Below are 23,765 nucleotides of genomic sequence, written 5' to 3'. Positions count from 1 at the left end.
ACATTAAGTGACAAATTTTCTTTCTAAGTCATATTAATGTATGATTTCAAGGTTTATTAACAATTGCACATTCCTGATGACACACAGCATCTTCATGAAGAATAATAGTATATTTGTTGTACCTGTGGTTAAAAGCTAGATTAAATTACCTTAAATCACAATTTGAAAAACTTCTCAGTAACTTCCATTTGTTGTTTTTTTAAACATATCAGGCAAGGATATGTTGAACAGTCAGCACTAAGGGAACTGAAGCAGCTTATCTGTGCATCTCATCTGTTACTGATGGAGAAGTTTCACATGGAAGACACTGAAAACTTAGGTATTTATAGATCTTGTAGTAAAACCTGAAATGGTTGGAGACTCAAAGTTGAAATTACCCAACTGTAATAATAAGTCATGTGATTAGATCTTACAGTTATATCTAGTGATGTACATTGGAATTTTCTGCCCTCTAGCTCCAACCTGTGGAACTATGGCATTACGAGACTTCTGGTTCAAAGAATGTCCCATTTGGCCACAGGTTGGTTTGGTTAACAGTAAAATTACTCAGAGTTATTGTCTCCACAGGAAAGATATGTGTTGGCCGTTGGTGTGATATCATGAAGGAAGTGGTAGGTCTACAACTACCATGGAGACTGCTCTGTCCTAAGATAGCCAAGTTGGATCCATTATCTGGCAAAGTTTACTATGAGTCAATATTCCACGAGTATACTCTTCAGAACAAGCTTATTGAACAGGTGAATCGAATATTTTATTTACCTAACATCAGTTGTCAGACAAAATAAACATTAATTCAGTACATATTTTTAGTTCTAATGAAATTTCTGATATTTTAAAGTAACCAAAAGAAACTTCCAGCTGATAAGGCATTTCTTATTCAAAATAAAAATCTGACCACAGAATTAGCCTACCTGTTGCTACCAATTTTATGAACATTGAAGTTTTTTTCAGAACGAATGGTCACTTCTGGAAACCTTATACCGAAGTAAAGACACCCTGGAGACCATATTCAGGTTCATTGATAGTGATGGGTCAGGTAAGTTAACCTTTGATTGGTTCATGTGAGCATCAAATATTGAGTTGTTAACCCATTGTTCTCTATAGACCTAATAGAGTTGTATTTTTTGCATTAACATACATATAATTACACATCTTGAAACTTCTTAAATTAAGGGAGATGTTGACACACGTTTCTTTGCTATGCCCAGGCCTAATTTCCATGGAAGAGTTTACGGATGCTTGTCAACTGTTAAGTCAACATCTAAAAACACCCATGCATCAAGAAGAGATTCAGGATCTAGCCAGGAGTATAGACATTAACAAGGATGGATTCATTGACTTTAACGAGTTTCTAGAAGCCTTCCGTCTTGTAGACAATGATTATTCAACTCGAAGCTCAGAAAACCACACCTGTGGATTGTTTTGCCAAGACGAGAGATGAATACATTCCCACAAAAAGTCATCTCAATGGCATTTTTTTTTGTGATACTAATGAAGCTACCAAAGAAATATTAATCAAAGTGGCTACTTACAATCCTCCATAGAATAGCGATGTATTACTAAAGTCTTTTTACGAGTGCAACTTGGTATTCTCTAAATACTACTCATCAACAATGAATATATAAACCAGTCATCTTTATGTTATAAAGAAAATATCGTTTGTTTTATGGTAAATTAAAAGGCATGTTTTGGATACAAAGTTCATGTCTTTAAATCACATATACAATCAATGAGTTTTTATTACATGGATCTATTACAGCATATTTTGAAACAAAAAGAAACTGCATAAGTAATTACGTTGACTTAGTCACTCACTCCCTTAGCAGCAAAACCTTCTCTTCTCCCACGATTAATATCGTGATCTTTTTACATCAGGTGTACCCCTGTAACAAAACAATTGTATACTGAAAATATGAACCTTCACCAAATTATTCTATACCTTATCTAACAGAAGACTCATGTGGTTCTTGAAATGTATTTCAACATTTACTGTTAACAGCTGTCATTAAATACAACAGACATCTTGTACAGTAGTATTGACATCATGACTTCCTCTTACCCTACACAGAACAAATCACTTACATGCCAGCAACAAGAGCCTCAGTTTCTGCAGCCTTCCGTTTAGAGATTATCTAGAGAAAGTAAACAAACTTTATAGATGTAGTTCTGGTTATGGAGTGTAATTAGAAATGCATATGGTATAAACATATTAAACACTCAAAACCTAAACCATACAACTTCAGTCTTTAATTATTTGATTTAGTTCCAGTGAGAACAAAGTATTATCTATATTAAACTTCTAACCAATCACAGCTGAATACCTGATTGATTTTCTGTAGTTCTCTGTCAAGCTTAGTTTTCTCATCCTTTTTCCCTGTGGCTAAACGACGGGTTTTACGTCCATCAGCCATCTTTACACCATATTGAAAAGCAGCCCTAGAAAATTCACCAAAAATTAATATATTTAAACATAATATTTGAGATGATTTATTGTTATGTAGTTTACTTGTACTGTATATCCTCTAGATGGAACTGTAATATGATGTGGGTGAAAACACCTTACTTGGGCAGTGCTTCCTTGTTGCTCATGTATTCACTGTATTCCTCCTGTGTATCAAAGTCCCATCGACCAATAGGTCCTTTCTTATTTCCCTGTAAGTAAATACATATTTGTTTACCAAATTTTTATATATACACCCAAAATGGGTAGACATTTTGATTTTCCATGCCTTCAATATACACAGATTCTAAAGTTTAAAGGGCATGAAGCTTGCAATAACAAAAACTTCATGGCCACAAAGGACACAAGATGTTTTGATACACTTTAAAACATATCTTGTTTCATATACATAACCTTTAGAGAAAAAAAAACTGTTAACTGTTTATTTTAATTCAGTTTCCCAAATATGTGAGAAAAGGTTTTAAGAAAATGACTTAATAAACAAAGACAGTAAATACATTTCTTCTCTCTGGTACAATAAGTAGTAAATAACTGAGATTGTTAAAAGAAATACTGATACTTATAAATGTGTAGTTAAGAAATCACACATGAAGACATTGTGTTTCACACATTATATCTCGTATTTCTTTGACTGACTGAACTATAATTTTGTACATATTAAATAACTAAATTTAACACGTTAAACTGATACAGTCATGTATATAAAACACAATTTGATGAATGCTAGTAAACTCATGAAATGGATACACAGCTTACTCCATCAACCTGTACCTTTCTTCTGGTAACATTAGTTCACTGTGATTGAAATAACAAAATTTATAACAACATGAGCTCAGCTTGTTACGTTTAAAATAATGTCTTCCTACCATGTCCATCTTGGAATAATCAACTTCATCATCACTGTCATCCAAAGCATCATCATACTCTGGAGCCCTGAAACATTTCACAGTACAGATCAGTAAAAAGCATAACAGCTAACCTCCTACTGAAAACATAACTGTTATCACAATTATACAATACTAACATATTGGATACATCACTATATGGTCAAGATACAAATTGATGGTTTCTGATGATGAGAAACCCACTTAGACTAAAAATGTATCTCAAGACGGCTGGTATTGGTATTAAAACTTTTATTAAAATAAAGTAGAGAACAACGTTTCAACCTTCTTAGGTCATCATCAAGTTAGCAAAAAGAGAGAACTTGCAACTAACCATTGCCTGGCACAACTAAGGGAAGAAAGTGTAAAGTCTAGGGAGCATTGCAGTTGGATGTTAGGTTATTAATTCATATAGGTATAAAGGTATTCCTTTATATTGGTTTAATTTTGGTTTTAGTATGGCTTTTCTGATTTTGCATTTGTTTATATTTCTTTCCCTATTTAGTATCTTGGTGTTTTCTTTGGTTATGTTGTGTTTATTTGATTTGCAGTGTTCAAAAACGTGTGAAGGTGTTTTTCTTGTGTTCTCTGAATCTAGTTTCCATTTTGCTACAAGTTTCCCCAATATAGAATGTGGCAGTTGTTATCATTGTAGTTTTTACATAGTATGGACTTTAGTTTTGTATCTGGTGTTTACTGGGATGTTGTTTTGTTATGTTTTTCCCAAACGTCAGTTATTTTTTTGCTGATGTTGGAACATATGGTGTGCAGCAGTATAAGGTTTTGTGGTTTGTTGTATCTTGGGATGTATTATTGTTTATCTGTTGATCTACGTGTATGCATATAGTTTTCTCAAGTCTTTGGAGAAAATTTGTTGATGTTAATGAAGTGTTTTTTTTTGTTGTTGTTGTTGATTTCATCATTAATTTTATCAGGTGAGCATAGTTTTGCAGCTGTGTTTATTGGGTGTCACATGCTGAGTCCCAGGGAATGTATAATCAAATAGGGGTGGTATTTCTGTGGATTTCTGTTTTGAATTGTGTATCAGTTCTAGTGATTTTGAGGTTAAGAAATGCTGTTTGGTTAGTTATTCCTGTTCACAGGTGAACTTAACGTTGGGGTGTATCAAGTTAACATGATTGAAAAAACTAAGTGTGTGTTCTGTAGATGTAAATTCAGAAATTGTATCATCAACGTACCTGTACTAGTATAGTGATCAGTTCAGCTTTACACCTATACCAGTCGTCTTTAGATACAAAAATGATTTATTACAATTAAACATTATTTCTGTCAGTTGTGTACTCTTAAAAAATAATGCTGATACTAAATGAATTTATTTAAATAAGTATCTTTTCTATATCAAAGCAACTCATACCCAGGATAACACTCTGCATAACTTTCAGGAATCTCTCGCTCCAGCTTGCTGGATAACTTAGCTCGGAGTCTGCTGTCTTCAGCTTTCCTTCCAGAAGCACTACACAAACAATAGCAAGGAATTTAAAATATTAGATGGATAACCTGACTCAGGATTTATTGTCTTCATCTGTTCTTTCAGAAGCATTACAGAAACAAGAAAATATATATTTTCAGTGAAATTTTGTTCAATAGGTAATCAGGTGCTTGGGAAATACAGATATATAAACTACCCACATATAACAATTTTCTTTAATTTTTTTATAAGAATCCATGAAAGCAATTCTAATATTTAAGAACATTGATCAAGTACAACCATTTGTTGTGGTAACAGATGAAGCCTTACTTTCTTTCCATGCTGTCGTTTGTCTTCTCAGGCTTGATAGTTGTCAAGGAGCATTTGAAAAGAAATAAAATCAGAAATGGTTGGTGTTCCTTACAGAAAGAAAAATTTGGATGATTGAAGTCACTTACTAGAGTTCAAGTGTGGTCAAGATACCAACCTTGTGTTAGTAACAAAATGTAGTGACCAAGTTTTAAAGACCTGAAGTATCAGTAAACATAACTGGTTTGACTGATTCAACTAAACTACTGACTTTATCAGTTTGGGTGGATGTTTTGACATTATGGTCTTAACTACAAAATATGGTATGTTTATTTTACACATTGTCTACCTTACTCTGTCAACATAACAACAGTACACATAATCCTGAACAACTGGAACAGCTCAACTGTTAATCCATAAAATGTGCTTAAAAACAATGATGCAAAACCTATGGAATTCAAATTAAAGTAACTTGTTGGTTATTACAGTGGTCTCATATACAAGGTTAAGTACTTCAAATCCAGTAAAGTGAAGTACAACATTTGTAGAATTCAAGATCACGAAGCACAGTTGAGTGTTTCGACTGCTCTTCAGTTACATTTTAAAATGTATGTATTTAAAAGATATAACTTTCCTATACTGAACATTTAGTTTCAATAGGCAATTTCTTCCATTTACATAAATAGCTATTCTCATTCACTGCTGCCTTCTATATGCAAAAAGTTTTACACATTCCACAAGCCTTCTATCTCCTATCCATTGGAATTGACCAATTCCAATGTGTGTCATGCAAATCATCGTGTGTCAACCCTCCACCAATAAAGTGTAGAGTGCATTAACATTCCCAGAATAATAAACACTGTATGATAGCAAAAGGGAAAGAACAGTAACAATCCACCATGACCCACAACAATGATGGAGTATAAATGAGGAAGGAATATAGGTATCTGTAATACAGGCATTATGGTGATTGGTTCAACTCTAATTCCAAAACCTGTCCAATGAGAACTAGCATTCATGTGGGGCTAGGATGAAAGATTCCAATTGAAGGGAATGAACTGCAATTTTGACATTTGTTTAATAATGAAGGATATCATGTCATCTACACCAGCAGAATACCACCACCCTACTTTCAACTGAATGGTTTTATAATTATTTCTATATTTTGTTTGTATTTCACCACCCCAATGGCTTGGAACTGGAAAGTGGTAAGGGCTCTCAATCTCCACTAGAAGACATGAGGGTAAAACACAGTGAAGAATCCAGAGGAATTACAACACTTAAGACAGTGTAATGGCTGGTCACAACACCCTATTTTTTTAAAATTACAGAATACCAATTTGTTCAATGCAAGGCATTGCAGGGATGGACAGCTATTCCCTTCTGCTTTACCAATGTAGTCCATGAGTGGGTATGATGTGAAAAGGGCACACTTATGAAGCAATTACATTACTAGGATAAACCAAGAAGTAACCTTGGGAAACATCCCATCTCTGCAATGTGATGCAAGGCCTTGGAATCATAATATGCAAGTTGACATAGCTTGACAGTGCAGATTTAAACAGTTAGAGAATATCAGGCACCACTCATCACAGAATGTGATTCAAACATTGAATATTCTAAAAAGGGGAATGGGCCTCTCAAAAAAAGGAAAGAAGAAAAATCAAACTTAACCATCCAAAGTATCACTGAATTCTGATACTTTAGAGTGGCTACAGAGAGAAACCATGTAGGCAATATAACAGAGATCATGTACTGGACATAGATGTCTAACCAGATATAGATGAGGATAAAGGTGCAAATAGGAAAGAACTAAAATGGAGGAGTTGTACACTGAAGTGTCAAGGAGGAAAAATGATCCAGAGAAAAGAGGAGATGAGTAGAAGGATAAAGAATGTGAAACATTGACAACAAATACACAGACCACTGATGTCACAGAAGGAAGAAAGACATAAAGGGGCACTGGGAGAGCAGTTCAAATGTGGGACCACATTAATATCCCCATCCAGAAGAGCAGCTAGCTGCAGAAGACAACAAATCTAGAAGAAACACAACCACAGGTGAAGTGTAGAAGTAAATACCTGTGAATTGGGAAAAACAAAAGGTGTGGGACAGGATTGCCTTAAAATTCAAGACAGAGGAGACAAAAGACCCACGATCCAAACGTCAAGAGAGCAAATCCGCATGATGAATAACAATGGATTGATCAGTGAAAATCCCTAGACTCAGAAACCAATGATTGAAAAATTTCATTTCTTTTGAACAACTTCCATATAGAAAGAATGAACGAAACAAGCCAGAAAAAAGGTTAATTGATGGAAGAAGCTAGATCACTTTGTTAATGATCAGAAAAAAATCAGGAGTGGAGACAGGACAGAAAGGTCTGGATGAAACAGTGGTAACTGAGGGTGACAAATAAAGGAAAAAGTAACAGAGGAGAAACCTGAATTAGGAGAAACCATAGTTAATACAGTCAGAAAAGATCTGTAGGACTGAAATTGGAGTATCAAGGATGAATATAATCACCTGGAGAAGGAGGAACATGGGAGAACAGGTTGAAAATGTTAACAGCCAGAGCAAGAAAACAAGGAACCAGTGCCCAAAACCAATTTGTGGTTAAGGGATGCAGCAAAAGCTTCAATGTGAGGTTGATTTATTGATTGATTTAGTGTTTTATGGCACAAAGCAGCTAGACTATCTGAGCCAAATGTCTGGTAAAAAGGTAAAAATATATTAAATGTAGTAAAATACAGAAAAAGAAATGAAGGTAAAACAAACATCATTGAAAAACAGCAAAAGCATAAAACCAATGTTGACACCTAGTCTACAATGTTAAGAGAGAAAGCAGAGTAAGAGAAGTTGTAAAGGACTTTCTCTAGCAAAATGGTAATGATCATAACCCACCAGGAAGACTAACAGGTAAGTTCAAGAACCACCGTCAGTCACCTGAAGTTGGCCTTTCCAGTCCTGGTTCCGGGTTATGTGTCATAACAGCCATTATCAAAAGGTAAAATAAAAAAAGTTTTAAAAGATGTATAGCAAAATCGTAATAATGAGTAGCCAAATGTCCAGTAAAAAGGTAAAAGTAATGTGAAGTAAATGTAGTTAAATTCATAAAAGGAAATGAAGGTAAAAACAAAACAGCAATTAAAAACAGAAAATGGCATAAAACCAATGTTGACATCCAGTCTACAAAGTTGTAAAGGACTTCTTGTAGCAGAATGGTAATGATCATAACCCACCAGGAAGACTAACAGGTAAGTACAAAAACCACCGTCAGTCACCTGCAGTTGGTCTTTCCAGTCCTGGTTCCGGGTTATGTGTCATTATGGCCAGTACCAAAAGAAAAAGTAATAAAGTGTTAAAAGAAATGCAGCAAAATTGTAGTAACAACTCACCAGGACGACTAAAGGGTAGTTCAAACAGCAGCGTTAGTCACCTGAAGTTGGCCTTTCCAGTCCTGGTGTCAAGTTATTTAATGTACTGGCCATTTTCCAATTTCAAATTGAACTAGAGAGATTGAGACTCTGAAAAGGGAACCACAATTAAAAAGGTGTAATGAATAAATATCCAACACTTAAATGAGATTAAAAAGATTAATGGCCATTAAAAAACTAAAAACTTTATCAAGATGGACAGCATCACCATCACCAATAACACTGTCCAATGCTACAGACAAAGTCTGGGACAATACACGTTTAAAATAGTGCTGTTATTGAGAGTTGTAACAATGGCAAGAAAGTAAAATGTGGCTTACAGTGATTTCAGTGTTACACAAACTACACACTGGTGCAACTGTTCCAGATAAAAGAAAATGATGAGTTAAAAAACTGTGACCAATGCGTAGTCTAGTTAGAACAACTTCCTTCTTCCGAACCTTATGGACGCTAGATGGCCAAAGCCCAATAGAGGGTTTTATTTGAAAAAGGTTGTTGTCACATTGCTCACTCCAAGCAGACTGCCAGTTGGCACAGAGCCAAGCCTTGAATACAGGACCATAGTCCATGTACAGAATAGGCACAGTGGTGATAGTGCCAGAGCAGATAGATTTAGCTGCTGTGTCTGCAAGCTCATTCCTGCAAATACCAACATAGCCTGGTATCCAGAAAAACTGGATAGAAGTAGATGTTAATGAGAAATGGGCCAGTCAGTTTTGAATATCAGCAAGAACATGGTGTGAGCCAACGTAAAGTGATTCCAGGGCCAGCAGAGAACTAAGCGAGTCAGTATAAATAGTGCAGTTGGAGTACTGCTCAGCTTCAATATGATCCAGGGTAAGAGATATGGCATACAGTTCAGCAGTGAACACAGAAGCTGTAGAGGGGATTCTGTGCACAACCACTGAACTGCAACAAACCATGGCAGAGCCCACAGAATTACCTGATTTGGAACCATCCGTATAAATTGGAATGATTGTTCAAAAGATGTTCAGTTGATAAAAGATGGTACTTCCAATCAGGAGTATCTGCCTTTTTCAGATGACTGAAAGAAAGGTCACATTTGAGAAATGTAATAAGCCATGATGGGATGGGCTGACCAGTGGATTCTGCATGTTATCCAAGGACAGACCCAATTCATCCAATTGTGCCTGGATGCAAAGGCCAAAAAGAGCAATGGCAGATTGTCTGTTCTGAAAATGTATGGCCCACTGAGGAAGGAAAACATACCCAGGTAGGATGCTTTAGTAAGGAACAAAGTTTCGAAGAATATAGTAAAGACATTTGCAAACGGCGAAGGTGCAGAGAAGGTTTGTGAGATTCTATGAATAAGCTTTGAACTGGAGAGGTGCAGAAAGCCCCATTGCAGAGTCTAAGTCCTTGATGATGAATGGGGTCCAGCATCTTTAAGGCCGAGAATCTGGCAGTGCCATAGACCATTGATCCATAGTCGAGATTTGATCAAATGAGAGCATGATATATCTTTAACATAGAACATCAATCCACTCCCAACTGGCAGTAGAGAGGACATGGAGAATGTTCAATGCCCTTTTACATTTGACCCGCAGCTGCTGATGTGTGGTTTAAAGGTCAGCTTATGCTTAAAGATAAGCCCCAAGAACTTGGTCTCAGGGACCACTGGCAGCGAAATTTCACCATTACGGAGTTCAGGATCAGGGTGAATACCCAATTGGCAGCAAAAGTGCATGCAAACGGTTTCAGAGAGAAAAATTAAAGCCATTTGCCGTAGTCCACTTCAGCACATGATTGAGGGCAGTTTGTAGTTGCCGCTCAATATATCTCATGTTTTAAGACTGACGAGATGTGAAAGTTATCGACATAGAGCCCATTCGCAACAGTAAGAGGGAGTTATTCAGTGATGGCATTTATTTTTATACTGAAAAGTGTGACACTCAAAACACAGCTCTGAGGGACCCCAAGTTCCTGTACAAAAGAACGGAAAAGTGTCGAACCCACATGAACTTGGAATCTCCTGTCCATTAAAATTTTTTTATAAACATAGGTAAATGGCCATGTAACCCATACATATGGAGGTCTCACAAAATGCCATACCTCCATGTTGTGTCACAAGCCTTCTCAATGTCAAAGAATATCAATACAAGATGTTGGCATTTGAGAAAGGCTTCCCTGATTGATGTTTCAAGTCAAATTAGGTGGGCCATGGTGGAGTGCTGTCGTCAGAATCCACACTGGGTGGGCGAGAGGAGGTTGTTTGATTCCAGGAACCAAACAAGACAAGCATTAACCATCCTCTCTAAGGTCTTACAGAAACAGCTCATAAAAGCAATTGGACAGTAGTTTGAAGGAATCTTGGGATCTTTCGCAAGCTTAGAAAAAGGTAAGATAATAGTCTGGCACCAGGCATCAGGAAAATATTCTCCTGCCAAATCCAGTTAAGGACAATTAGAAGAACATCAAGAGAAGCAGGAGAGAGATAGCACAGCATGTCATAGTGTACATCATCAGGTCCAACAGATGTATTGCCAGACCAATGAAGGGCCATTTTCAGTCCCACCAATGTAAAGGGACAATTGGATCAGTTCGAAAGGAAAGAGTCACCTCTGCCCAAGTTCTGAAGGATAAGAAGGTGGAGGAACAAGCAGAAGTGTTAGATACACGGCAAAAGCTTTCACCTAGAGTAACAGCGATGCCCCGAACATCAGCTACCTCTTTGGCATCAGAAAGTAAGATCAAGAGGGGGACAGAATTGTAGTGCCCACTGACCTTTTGATTCCTGTCCCATATGACCTTGGAACTGGTGGTAGAAGATATACTAGTTGTGAACTTAATCCAAGATTCCTTCTGGCTTTGACATGTGCACGGGCCCGTTGGAAAGCAATGCAGTTCGAAAGTGTGGGATATCTACAGAAAGTATCCCAAGCCCATTTTTGGGCCTTCCATGCCAAGTGGCAAGCAGGATTCCACCATGGAAGAGGATATCGTGGAAAACATGTCAAGGTTTTAGGAATACATTGAGCAGCTGCTTGTATAATACAGTCAGTTACCGCTGCCACACAGTCATCTATTGATGGCAGGATCAAGTTTTGTGAGAGCAGTGAAAGTGGACCAGTCTGCCTGATCCAGCTTCCACTGGGGCACGCAAATAGGGTGGCATTGCCCATGGCCAGTCTCTCTCAAAAGTATAGGAAAATAATCACTGCCTCATGGATTATTGTCAACCCTCCAGGAAAAATGGGAGAATAATGAAGGGGAGCAAACCGAGAGATCAATAGCCATAAAGGATTGACTAGGTGAATGAAAATAAGTGGAAGAACCAGTACTGAAAAGAGAAAGATTGTGATCAGAGAGTATACGCTCTACAGAGCGACCCCTCCTATCAATAACAGCACTTCCCCAGAGGGGATGATGTCCATTAAAGTCCCTTTCTAATGAAAGGGAGACAGCAACTGTTCAACGAGAGCATCAAGGTCTGATTGATCATATGTTTCTCCATGGGACAGGTAGAGAGAACAAATAGTGATGGTATGATCCAAGAAAACACGGATGGCTATGGCCTCCAAGGGTGTGTTGAGTGACAAAGACAGGGTGGGCACATGCTGATCAACCAACAGTGCCATCCCTCCAATTACTCATCCATCACACAGCCTGTCATTTATGTACAGAGAAAACTGCCGAATGGTGCCTGTATCAGCAGGTTTTAGAAATATTTCTTGCAAGGAAAGACATACAGGATGGTAGGAAGCAATCAGTGTTTTGATATCATCCAGATTAGAACGTAAACCTCGACAGTTCCATTGTATCAAGGTGGCCATTTTTTATGATGGATAGGCAAAGTGCCTGGAGAACTTTTCTGTTTATGACCATATCTTTTTTTTCCTTACTGTCTTTAGTCGGAGGACATCTATCAACCTCCATGGATCCTGCCCTGGGTAAATTGGGCAGGTCTTTGTTATTGGAAGGGGATTCCAGCGACTGACGATGCAAACGAATGATTGTTTTGCATCTTGGGGTGGGAGATAAAGATGTATTAGAAGAAATGCCTGTATTTGAGACTGAAGGATGTGGATCTTGAGGTTTGTTGGAACGTATGGGAGGAACAGAGATGGGTGTGGAAGTCAATCCATCAACCTTTTTAACTATGGAGGTCAAAAGGCTTTTCATTTGTTTAGAAAACGATTCTCTTGGAGGCACAGAGAGATCTGTCTGCACTCCCACTGTAATTGTGGAATGAAGTGCAGCAGCATATCTCCGAGATGAAGTGGTGGATAGCAATTTCTGAGCCTCAGGATAACTAATGTTATGGGTCGTTTTTAAACGCTGCACCTCTTTTTCCTCCAACCATTTTGGGCAAGAATGAAAGTAGGAAGAGTGAGAACCATTGCAGTTAACAGAATGTGGGTCCATGCCACACTCACAGGCATCGTGGTCCTTGCCACCACAACGAGTACATGTCAGGGAACCACAACATGATGTCTTTGAGTGGCTGAACCTCTGACATTGGAAACATCGGAGAGGGTTTGGGATGTATGGCCATACCCTTCAAATTAGATAGCCTGCCTTGATGGTGGCAGGTGCACGTGGTGATGTAAATGTCAAAACAAGGTTATTTGTTGGCAGTGTAACTCCATCTTTGCGAGTGGAGATGCTCCTCACTGCAGAAATTTCGAGTGGAGAGACCAGTGAGAATCTCTGACTCAGGGACGTTCGTCAAATCCCTCTCAGCAATAACTCCTCGTGATGAATTCAAGGTAGCATGAGAGTTAACCTCAATAGGTATATCCCCAATTGCCTTTAAATTCAAGAGGAGTTCACTGTGTTGGGTTGTGGATGTTTCCACCAATATGTGACCAGATCAAATCTTCTTTACTGACTTTGGAGAGCCAGCAAGTCCCTGTCATCCCTTCTGAATAAAAAAGGGGAAAATTTGCTCTAAAGCTTTTTCTAAAAGAAAATGTGATATAAGAAAATGAGGTACGTGTGTTACAGATGTTGAAGATTGCTGCTCAGAGTCTTCAAGACGTGGTCGTTTACCTATTGACTGTTTTCACTATTTTATTTAAATTTTTTGAAGGAGGATCCATTGGAAAAAAGGAAAATTTTTGTACCCACTGACCCCACCTACCATGGAGCCCTACGAGGGGATGCACTACAATGTCATGCAAGGACATTCCAGCAACGCCTGGGTTTTGTGAGCACTATAACCAAATACCAGCATCAGACACAATGTCCACAATACCTCTTGAGAACTTACAACACTTGTACTTGGTTGACTCTAGCCCAAGTGGACCAGCCGACTGACTCAAAGGGGGGCCACCCATCTACAGGAATTCAAGGCCAAAATGGTATGTTAGGGTTGGACCTCTCAACCACCAGGATCCTCTCCTCCCCTTCATGGGTCACCATGCATGGGAAACACGTGGGTGGATGTTTAGATCCCAGAGGAGGTAAACTGAAAGAACAGAACCTTCCCTGGGAGGTCCCCTCACCACGTACAGGAATCCACATCAAGGGGTCAATGTGAGGAGCACCCTCATCAACATCAATCAACAACAAAGATAAGAATAAGATCCCTGTGAAATTCTGCTGACCAAGAAAACCCACAAAAAAGCCTGTATATGTGCCTGAGCTCATGGTATAAGAACTACCATGGAAGTTCATATCCTCAAAAGTGATAGAACTTTGTGCACTGTAATGAAACTGAAAACCCATCAAATCAAGTCAAAGAGGGAAAGCACAGGCCCAACTGAAGTGTGTGTGTGAAAAAAACCTTAAAAGGACAAGATAATGGATAGATCACAGTAAGGACTTCTCCAACTTGATCAACAGTCCATTACAACTGCCTCCTAAAGTAACATGTATACTGCTGCTCTGAACAAGCAAATGGTAACCAGTCAACCAAAGAAAGAGGAGAGCAGAACCTGAGAGCATAAAAGTAATGAACAATGATTAGTGAGGCAAGTTCAGAAGGTTTACACTCATAAAATGATCAAAAAACCTCAAAATTCATTGTTAAAATAAGTAAATCAAAAATAAGTTTGATATAAAATATGTAAATCAAAGATACATTTGATATAAAATATGTAAATCAAAAATAAGTTTAATATAAAATAAGTAAAGGTGAGAAAGAAAAATAAAGACTAGGAAATAAATATGAATTAAAAGATTTCTTGAATATAAAGAATAAAATAAATATGAAGAATTAAACTATTTAAATAATGATTCACACAAAGAGCACCAACAGAAGAATGTTTGAACACAAATAATGACAAAGTAATAATTCAATACAAATGACTGGAGACTCGTGCGTCATGAAAGTGTGTCACACTCTTATTTATTGAAAGTTTAAACAAAATTTACATGAGAGACGTATTGAAATCAGACAATTCCAGTAGAGAGGAGATAGAAGGCCTGTGACATGCGTAAAAATATTTTGCATGTAGATGTCAGCACTGAATTAGAATAATTATTTATGTGACAAAGGTAATGTGCCATACCAGAAATAAGATCAATTATTAGAAAGTTCCTATAAAGAATAGTCTACACTTCAGATAAACTGTTTCCCATCTAGTAGAAATAACTTTTTAAAAAGAAATATATACCATTATACAAAAATATTCTCATAAAAGATCACACAAAGTTGTAACAAAAAAAAAACTATACAATAATACACAATGATACTGCTATTATTACAAATATTAGTAGCATTTCACTAATGCTAGAAAGTTTTACACAGTTCCAAGATAAACTGTGACTATTAATAATACACACTGAGATATATTAAAGTAAACTGTGGTACAGAGTTACAAGATAAACTGTGACCATTAAGCCTCTCAACAGGCCATGTCATGATGTTTGTTGACTTGCACTCATAATTTTATTGAACTTCTATTCTACGAATTTATATAATTAATTTGACTTCAATTTGTAGATTATAATTCAAGTTTCAGTATTATACATTATATTATTTCTTTATTTAAAAGGAAATATTAAAAAACACACCTAAACTTTGATTTTTGTGCATCGGATGGTATGTTGAATGCAGCACTGGTTTAAATTAGATATTTATGATGTCCAAATACGAAGTATATATCGTCTTTTATCACTTAAACACTCAGATTACTGATACTGACAAGATAGAATGTAAAAAAAGAAACTTTTACTTTTTCTATTTGCTGATATATCACTCATGTACTGAATCAAATACTTCATCTACCTCTTTCCATTTTGGGAAAGATTTCCCCAAACACAGCTACTTCTGTCTATGACATGTGAATAACAAATCAACTGCTCAGAATCTCTTTCTAGTGGCTTTACTACCCATTTTCAAGAGTATTATAATGCCAACTCATTCTTTCAACTGAAGTCTTGAAGTTGTCAAGTAGTCTTTAGTCTGTTCAAAATTTTGAAACTTTTAGGCCCTAATACAGCTTAGTTACTATACTTGATAATTACAGTAGAATTCTATGGTATCAGTATAGAAATTTATGATTTTCTAGTTACTCCCAATGTGTATATGAAACCTCAAAAAAAATTTCACATCCTCTGTAGGCAAAATTATAAAACTCATCAATCTACAGCAAGCAGCAAACAAGTACAAAGGTCATAACTAGAATATAAAACTTTATAACACTTACTTATTTACTGTTACACATTATAATAAAAATACATTTAACCTTTAAATGGTGGTCATCATCAATTAATGCTGCTATCTATAACATTCCTGCTGTTTCAGGATAACTTCTTTGTGATTAGTAATAATGTATTATAACTAAAATGTGACTGTACTTTACAAAATACTAGCTTACTAACACAACCAAGACTGGTCACTTTGTGGAAACAAGAGGACAGTTTTATATTCTGAGATATGATAACACAAGCACCTGATCATTACAACTTCTGGAAGGTTAATACAATAAATATATATAGTAATGAAACTTAAGCTATTTAGTCTAAACATTTATGTTTTTGTGTTCGAATTTCACTTATTCTAGATCATTTATATTTATTTCCTAATGTTTTATGGTGGTTACAAGATTGGACAAATTAAGCAAACCTGTACACAGATCTATTAGTGAAAACAACAAATAAAATACAAAGTTTTTCATAAGAAAGAGCTCGTAATTATCTGAAGGTTATAAATATAAAATTTGAAAACGTTCTAATTTATAAAAGTATTTTTAATCTTACATTTGACAAAAAGACATGAAAAAACATTACCTAACACACTGGATACTGGCTGTACAAACACTTGTAATGTTTACTGATAAAAATATTACCTAACACACTGGATACTGGCTGTACAAACACTTGTAATTTTTACTGATAAAAATATTACCTAACACACTGGATACTGGCTGTACAAACACTTGTGATTTTACTGATAAAAACATTACCTAACACACTGGATACTGGCTGTACAAACACTTGTAATGTTTACTGATAACTTACAAAATGTGAAAATATGATCATTAGTTTATATCTTATGGCTTGAAAACTATATCAAGCAAGAAATGGTTAGAAGGTTCATCCCAGGGATAAAACCCATGCTTAAAAAGTTAATAATACATATTAAGATACATTACCATGAAGTAGCATTACACAATTCAAGATAAATTGTGATCATCAATAGTACACATTAAGATACTAATACTAAAAAATAGTACACAAATCTCTGATAAACTGTAGCCATGAATAATGCACATTAAGATTTAATGACACTAAAAAGCAGTACACAATTCTAAGATAAATTGTAACCATTAATAGTACACATTAAGATACTAACACTAAAAAGTGGTACACAAATCTCTGATAAACTGTAGCCATGAATAATGCACATTAAGATTTAATGACACTAAAAAGCAGTACACAATTCTAAGATAAATTGTAACCATTAATAATACACATTAAGATACTAACACTAAAAAGTGGTAAACAATTCTCAGATAAACTGTAACCATTAATTGTACACATCAAAATACATTAACACTAAAAAAGTGGTACACAATTCCCAGACAAATTGTAACCATGAATACACATTAAGACATATTAACACTAAAAGTGGTACACAATTCTGAAATAAATTGTGACCATTAATAATACACATTAAGATATATTATCACTAATAAGTCATACAAAGTTTGAAGATAAACTGTGACCATTAACAGTACATATCAATATAATTAACACTAAAAAGTGGTAGACAGTTCTAAGATAAACTGTGACCATTAATAATACACATTAAAATATATTAATGCTAAAAAGTGATATGTGGTTCCATGGTATACTTTTAAACAGGAGGTGTGCTTCTCTAGTACTAATATTATCTAATACAGGTGACTTGTGAGGAACATGAATCTTCCTTCCACACATCTTACAAAAGCCTATTGAGCCTTCAGTGTTTAGATATTACACAAACTGCAACACCGTTTGACTTCCTTCTTTAATAATTAACTCTCTCAACATTTGACTGACCATATGACCTCTTTATACTCATTAAACGTTTATAGGGATAGAACTTATAACTTTCAATATACTGCATATATCTTCACAAAAGTTGGCAGTCTTTCTCTTACAAAAATCATATTTTTAATAAACTACAGTACATATTTGTCATGAACATGTGGAATAATTGTTGTTATTGTTTGTATGCAAAGTATTTTTTAACTTTAATGACCTCATGACTACCAAAAGAAAAAAAATTGACATAAATCTAAAACAGTTTTTTCTTTCTTTCTAGAATGACTTAAAATTGTAGCATGAAACATTAGTTTATCCTAAATAGGTTTAATCTCATAGCAGTATAGATCTAATGATAATTAACCGTTATCTGTGCATCATGAACCAGTATTATATTATTATTTTATCTGATGTAATCTTAACCTAAAAAGATCCATATTTTTACATTTTAATAACTTTTATAATAATAAATAGAGAGTAAATATTAAAATCAAGAAATAAATTACCCAAATATCTTTCTTATTGTTAACTGACAAGGACATTTTAACCTACACATTTTATACTAATGAAAGTAATGCATTAACATTTCTTTTATTTGATTAAATAATGCACCAAAGGTCAGACTAATAACATGCAAAGAGCAAGCAGTCTCCTTTAACAATCACGATTTGTCTGGCTTTTTATGTGTCAAGAGCTGTTAAAAACTCATCCAAGCTAGATGTATTGATTAATGTGGGAACCAATGTAGTATTATATGTGAAACTCACGCTTATCTATTCAGAACACAACATAAAACGATACATCACTCAATAGATGAAAACCTCAACATTCTATTGGTTATAAGTAATATATAATTAAATATAAAAGAAAACTATTAACAAATCCTGAAAGAGAGGATTTGACAGATGGAGTCTGATTTTCTATTTATCTGATCAATAAAGAATCTGGGAACACTTTTCTCTTGGCATTGTCTTCTCTACTTCATTCACTGTCCTTTCAATTTTGTACATTTTTAAAAGACAGTAAATAAAATAGAGAAGACAATGCCGAGAGAAAAGTGTTTGTATGTGATAGCAGGATAAATTCTGGTTTATTTTAAAATTTTGCTTTGTAAAATTAAGAAATCAAAATATGGATTATTAGCTAAGGTTTTATTCTATACTAACTGGTATAAAACTGATATAACTAAAACAAAAAGTAGCTTAATAAACTTTTGAATGTAAGGCACTTCAACTCTGTAACTATGTCCAGGGTGAGAGAGTGCATACTGCCTTCCACATTGATACATTAATGGGACTTATCTCTTTTACCAGTATTAATACTGTCTTCTACATTACTGGGACTTATCTCTTTCACCAGTATTAATACTGTCTTCTACATTACTGGGACTTATCTCTTTCACCAGTATTAATACTGTCTTCTACATTACTGGGACTTATCTCTTTCACCAGTATTAATACTGTCTTCTACATTACTGGGACTTATCTCTTTCACCAGTATTAATACTGTCTTCTACATTACTGGGACTTATCTCTTTCACCAGTATTAATACTGTCTTCTACATTACTGGGACTTATCTCTTTCACCAGTATTAACACTGTCTTCTACATTACTGGGACTTATCTCTTTCACCAGTATTAATACTGTCTTCTACATTACTGGGACTTATCTCTTTCACCAGTATTAATACTGTCTTCTACATTACTGGGACTTATCTCTTTCACCAGTATTACTGTCTTCTACATTACTGGGACTTATCTCATTACTGGGACTTATCTCTTTCACCAGTATTAATACTGTCTTCTACATTACTGGGACTTATCTCTTTCACCAGTATTAATACTGTCTTCTACATTACTGGGACTTATCTCTTTCACCAGTATTAATACTGTCTCTACATTACTGGGACTTATCTCTTTCACCAGTATTAATACTGTCTTCTACATTACTGGGACTTATCTCTTTCACCAGTATTAATACTGTCTTCTATAAATGTACATTACTGGGACTTATCTCTTTCACCAGTATTAATACTGTTTTCTACATTACTGGGACTTATCTTTTCATCTAAATAATAATATCTAAGACAAACTCAAACAACTTTTCTACAATCTTTCAAAAAAAGGATATTTCACTTCTCCTCCCCAGTTAGATACTTGTTCACTGGTACTGTGCTCCTACATAGTATATAAAAAACAATATTAGAAAAAAAATTGTGTGTGAAAGGTGTATATACAACTGTTTCAACCCTATCATTAGTAGGTATGACAGACTATTATACATTACACACTTGATGGTGTAACACATACTGTCAACAACCATATAGATATCAAACTTACTTGTTTTCACTTCTGGTTTATGTTAACAGCTCAACAAGTTATTATTAATACCAAACTTAGTATACTTAATATTTTTACTAGAAGAACAGAGAATTACTTCTTATCATTACATTTCTGATTCAGAAGATCTACAAGCAATACTTTTAAAACTGACTCTCTTGTTTTTACGATCATCTTGTAAAACAATTTTTGAAGCTTACTTCAATCCTTACTTTTTATAATAGAAATAAAAACACTATACAACTAGAAGAGTTTTGGTTTTGTTTAATCAATGTTAATAACTATTGAAGTATCAACAATAATGTCTCAGATTCACCATTTTATCTAGAAGAAAGTAAACGCTTGTTATGTACGAAGTTATTAGTACAAACTCAACACTTGTTATGTATGAAGTTATCAGTACAGACTAAAGTAAACACTTGTAATGTACAAAGTTATTAGTACAGACTAAACACTTGTAATGTACAAAGTTATTAGCAGAAACTAAACACTTGTTATGTACAAAGTTATTAGCACAAACTAAACATTTGTTATGTACAAAGTTATTAGTACAGACTAAACACTTGTTATGTATGAAGTTATCAGTACAGACTAAAGTAAACTCTGATTATATAAACAAAATTCAGCAGAACTGGTTACTAAGGTATGAATTTAACAGGTGTAGTAAAGTCACGGAAAAGAGATACTTGGCAAGAGAAAAGTTAGAAAACGTAAAATTAATTTCTGTGGAAGTTGATAACAGTTGATATGTTAGAGTGAGAACAATTGTTTGAAAGAAATTAGAAAAAGAGTTTGTATTGTCAAAGGGTGTTCTTAAGTTAATTGAACCCATCTCTGATAACTATGATGAATTCTACAGCAATTTAAAAGGCCTAAGTGGACTTTTGACAAGAGGACTGTATATTATTTAAGATACAAGCATGGCCTGCATAGTGCAAATAATTTTGTACATACATTCAACCTGTTTCTAATATATAATATTTTAAAAACAAGTGTTTGTTTATCACCAACACACATATATACTAGTAAAAAGTAAGTTTCCAACTTTACTAGTTACTAGTTGGTATTAGGTTTGTTTAAAATGCATAATTTAAAGAATTAAACATTTCTTAAATATACTTTATATCTGTTCTCAAGGCTTACAATATTATACAATGCACAAAAACTTAGCCAAAGGATTGTACATCTCTCTCAAAGGAACTGTAATGTGGGCACCACTGATGTGTTGAAATTAATAGTAACTGATAAAACATAAGAAAGGAAAACAAAACATTCATAATTATCTATGTAAGAAAAGGCCTGAAATATTGGAGATATTCTACAACAAAATCAAAACAAAACATTCATAGTTAACTAGATAAGAATACCTGAAAAATCAGAGATACGTTTCTTTTTCTATTTCCTAATATTAATAATTTCGTTACATTGTACATTGATGATAATAGCTAGTTTGATTCTACAGATTAAACAAATGAAATATTAAAACTATAAGATGCAGAAAAGAAATAATCACCTTGCACTTGATTTGTTAGTAGTTCAAATCTAAGTTACTTCTGTACCATAACATTTTTAGTGAAAACATTAAAATACTGCCATTCTTTGTTTACAAGATACTTTGGATCTTTAACAAACTTTTACCAGTTTTTGAGATGATATGTTAAGAAATCTGTTACCACATGTATTTTTGTACAAGTGAAATTTGTGACTCCATTTCTGCAAATTGTATGAGCCCATTGCTATAGAGTTAAATATAAAAACTTCAAGCTCTTATCATTAGATTTCTGCTTGGCTTTAGAATATAACATGTTCACTCACCTCAACATTAGGTTTTTCAAAGTATGTTCGTTTCCTTTCCTTGTCTTTCTCTGCCATCTTGTCTCTATTTCTCTCTCTACTGGAGTATTTGTTTTTTTCCTTTCTGTCCAAGGTAGGCATGTAGTCCCCAATGTCTCCATATATACTACAAATGTACAAAAAATAAAATGTATGATTAAGTGACACTCATTCTTCAAATAAACTACTGTAAGATGTATTTGTGATAAACAATCACCTCTAAACAACTTGTTACCTCATGTTAGCCTTCAGCTAAAATTCACAGTGCTAGTAAATAATGGTATCATCACTCCACAACCTACCTTGCACAGTAGCTCCTCCTACACACTTCCACTTGAAATAGGAGAGTGTGTGGTATCTATCAGAAATACACTCTCAGGTAGGGAAAGTGTTAACTTCCAAGGATCCCATTAAAAGAAGGAGTCAATACAAAGATGAGATCCCTTCAGAAAGTACCTTAAGGTAAAGCCCATGAAGTATGAAATCTGATGGCAGGGAATACATAGGGACACCCTTCAGTAAGCACCTCAAGGTAAAACCCATGAAGCATGAAATCTAATGGCAGGGAATCCATAGGGGCACATCTGTTGAAGGCTGCATCTAATCTCAACCAGAATATATTGTATGTCCAGAACAAAAGGCAAAAGAGTCCCAAGGGTCACAGGGATGAGTAGAATTTTAGCTTGACCAACCAAGCACCCACATATAAGTGACTGGGAAGCAAAAAAGTATACTGTGGTTAGGGTACAATCAGACCCTAATGTGTGTATGTCTTACCTCAATTCAACTGAACAGATAGAGACATTCTGATGCAGGAAGAGGACACGCTACACAGACAGTGTAGCTGCCACCCTACTCCTACTGTATTGTGCTGTATGCAGTAAGTAGGAACTTTCCACATTCAACTTCCCAGCAGATAGAAAATGGTAATTGGGAAAAAGTCTCCCATATTCTACTTATAGCAGGGGAGAAATACTTTGCACTTAAGAGACCTGTAAAAGTGCCCAGATTCCTTACAGATGCCTGACTGAAAGGTTTTTACTGAAAGCAGTACAATGGGTGACTGCAAAACCATATATTTAAAAGCTAACTAGCAGGAACCAAAAAAGTAAGCACTCACTTCTCTGGTGCCAACTTTTACCTTAATAGTCTGTGAAATACAATAGTCTGAATCATACAATGGAGTCATTTTATGGTCTTGTGGAACACCCCATGTCAACACTGAACACCATTAAAGCCTAAGTGGATAAACTGAGCACTTTCTATTACCTTTGGCCTAATGCAAATTTTCAGAAATAGGCATTCCCTGGGAGGCAACATCAACCACCTGATAGGATCAGAAATGGAGCAAAGAAGATGGTTAAAAAGAAAATGTACTAATACTTCTCAAAGACAGTAGGCAGACTGAACAAAGACAGTATGTAGACTGAAGAAAAGCAGCTGAAGGGAGTCAAAATCATGCTTTGTATGTATATACATCCCCATGCCAGTCTGAGAATGTTGTTCAACAGATATATCTGTGAAAAGATGAAGATAGACAGGGGAGCTTCAAGGAGATGCACACCATGCTACTAGCATGGACAAACCTTCAAAAACTTTCCATTGTCATATATTGTCCACTAGAGGAGGCAAATG

At 35.1% G+C, this 23,765-nt stretch overlaps 2 protein-coding genes across 8 annotated transcripts in view; one reads left to right on the top strand and one right to left on the bottom strand.

The window, feature by feature from the left end:
* LOC143245401 (serine/threonine-protein phosphatase with EF-hands pef-1-like) overlaps nt 1-1,699 on the top strand; it is a 47,200-nt gene extending 45,501 nt beyond the window's left edge. For all 7 annotated transcript variants that reach the window (XM_076491697.1, XM_076491700.1, XM_076491698.1 and 4 more), the window contains 4 exons: nt 213-319; nt 568-737; nt 952-1,036; nt 1,209-1,699. In XM_076491697.1, the coding sequence (XP_076347812.1) occupies nt 213-319; nt 568-737; nt 952-1,036; nt 1,209-1,441 (595 nt within the window). In that variant the 3' untranslated portion in view covers nt 1,442-1,699. The remainder of the gene's footprint in view (nt 1-212; nt 320-567; nt 738-951; nt 1,037-1,208) is intronic.
* A 22-nt stretch (nt 1,700-1,721) lies between these two features.
* beag (IC cytokine homolog beag) overlaps nt 1,722-23,765 on the bottom strand; it is a 61,442-nt gene continuing 39,398 nt past the window's right edge. Inside the window, exons 12-20 of the mRNA XM_076491706.1 lie at nt 22,113-22,257; nt 20,091-20,135; nt 5,105-5,139; nt 4,721-4,819; nt 3,328-3,394; nt 2,564-2,652; nt 2,322-2,436; nt 2,083-2,132; nt 1,722-1,883 (exon numbers count right to left, since the gene is read on the bottom strand). Coding sequence (XP_076347821.1) covers nt 1,850-1,883; nt 2,083-2,132; nt 2,322-2,436; nt 2,564-2,652; nt 3,328-3,394; nt 4,721-4,819; nt 5,105-5,139; nt 20,091-20,135; nt 22,113-22,257 — 679 coding nt within the window. The 3' untranslated portion in view covers nt 1,722-1,849. The remainder of the gene's footprint in view (nt 1,884-2,082; nt 2,133-2,321; nt 2,437-2,563; nt 2,653-3,327; nt 3,395-4,720; nt 4,820-5,104; nt 5,140-20,090; nt 20,136-22,112; nt 22,258-23,765) is intronic.

This window comes from Tachypleus tridentatus, chromosome 2 (assembly GCF_004210375.1).
Source record: "Tachypleus tridentatus isolate NWPU-2018 chromosome 2, ASM421037v1, whole genome shotgun sequence".
Taxonomy (NCBI): Eukaryota; Metazoa; Arthropoda; class Merostomata; order Xiphosura; family Limulidae; genus Tachypleus; species Tachypleus tridentatus.
This window is presented reverse-complemented; position numbering and strand designations above follow the sequence as displayed.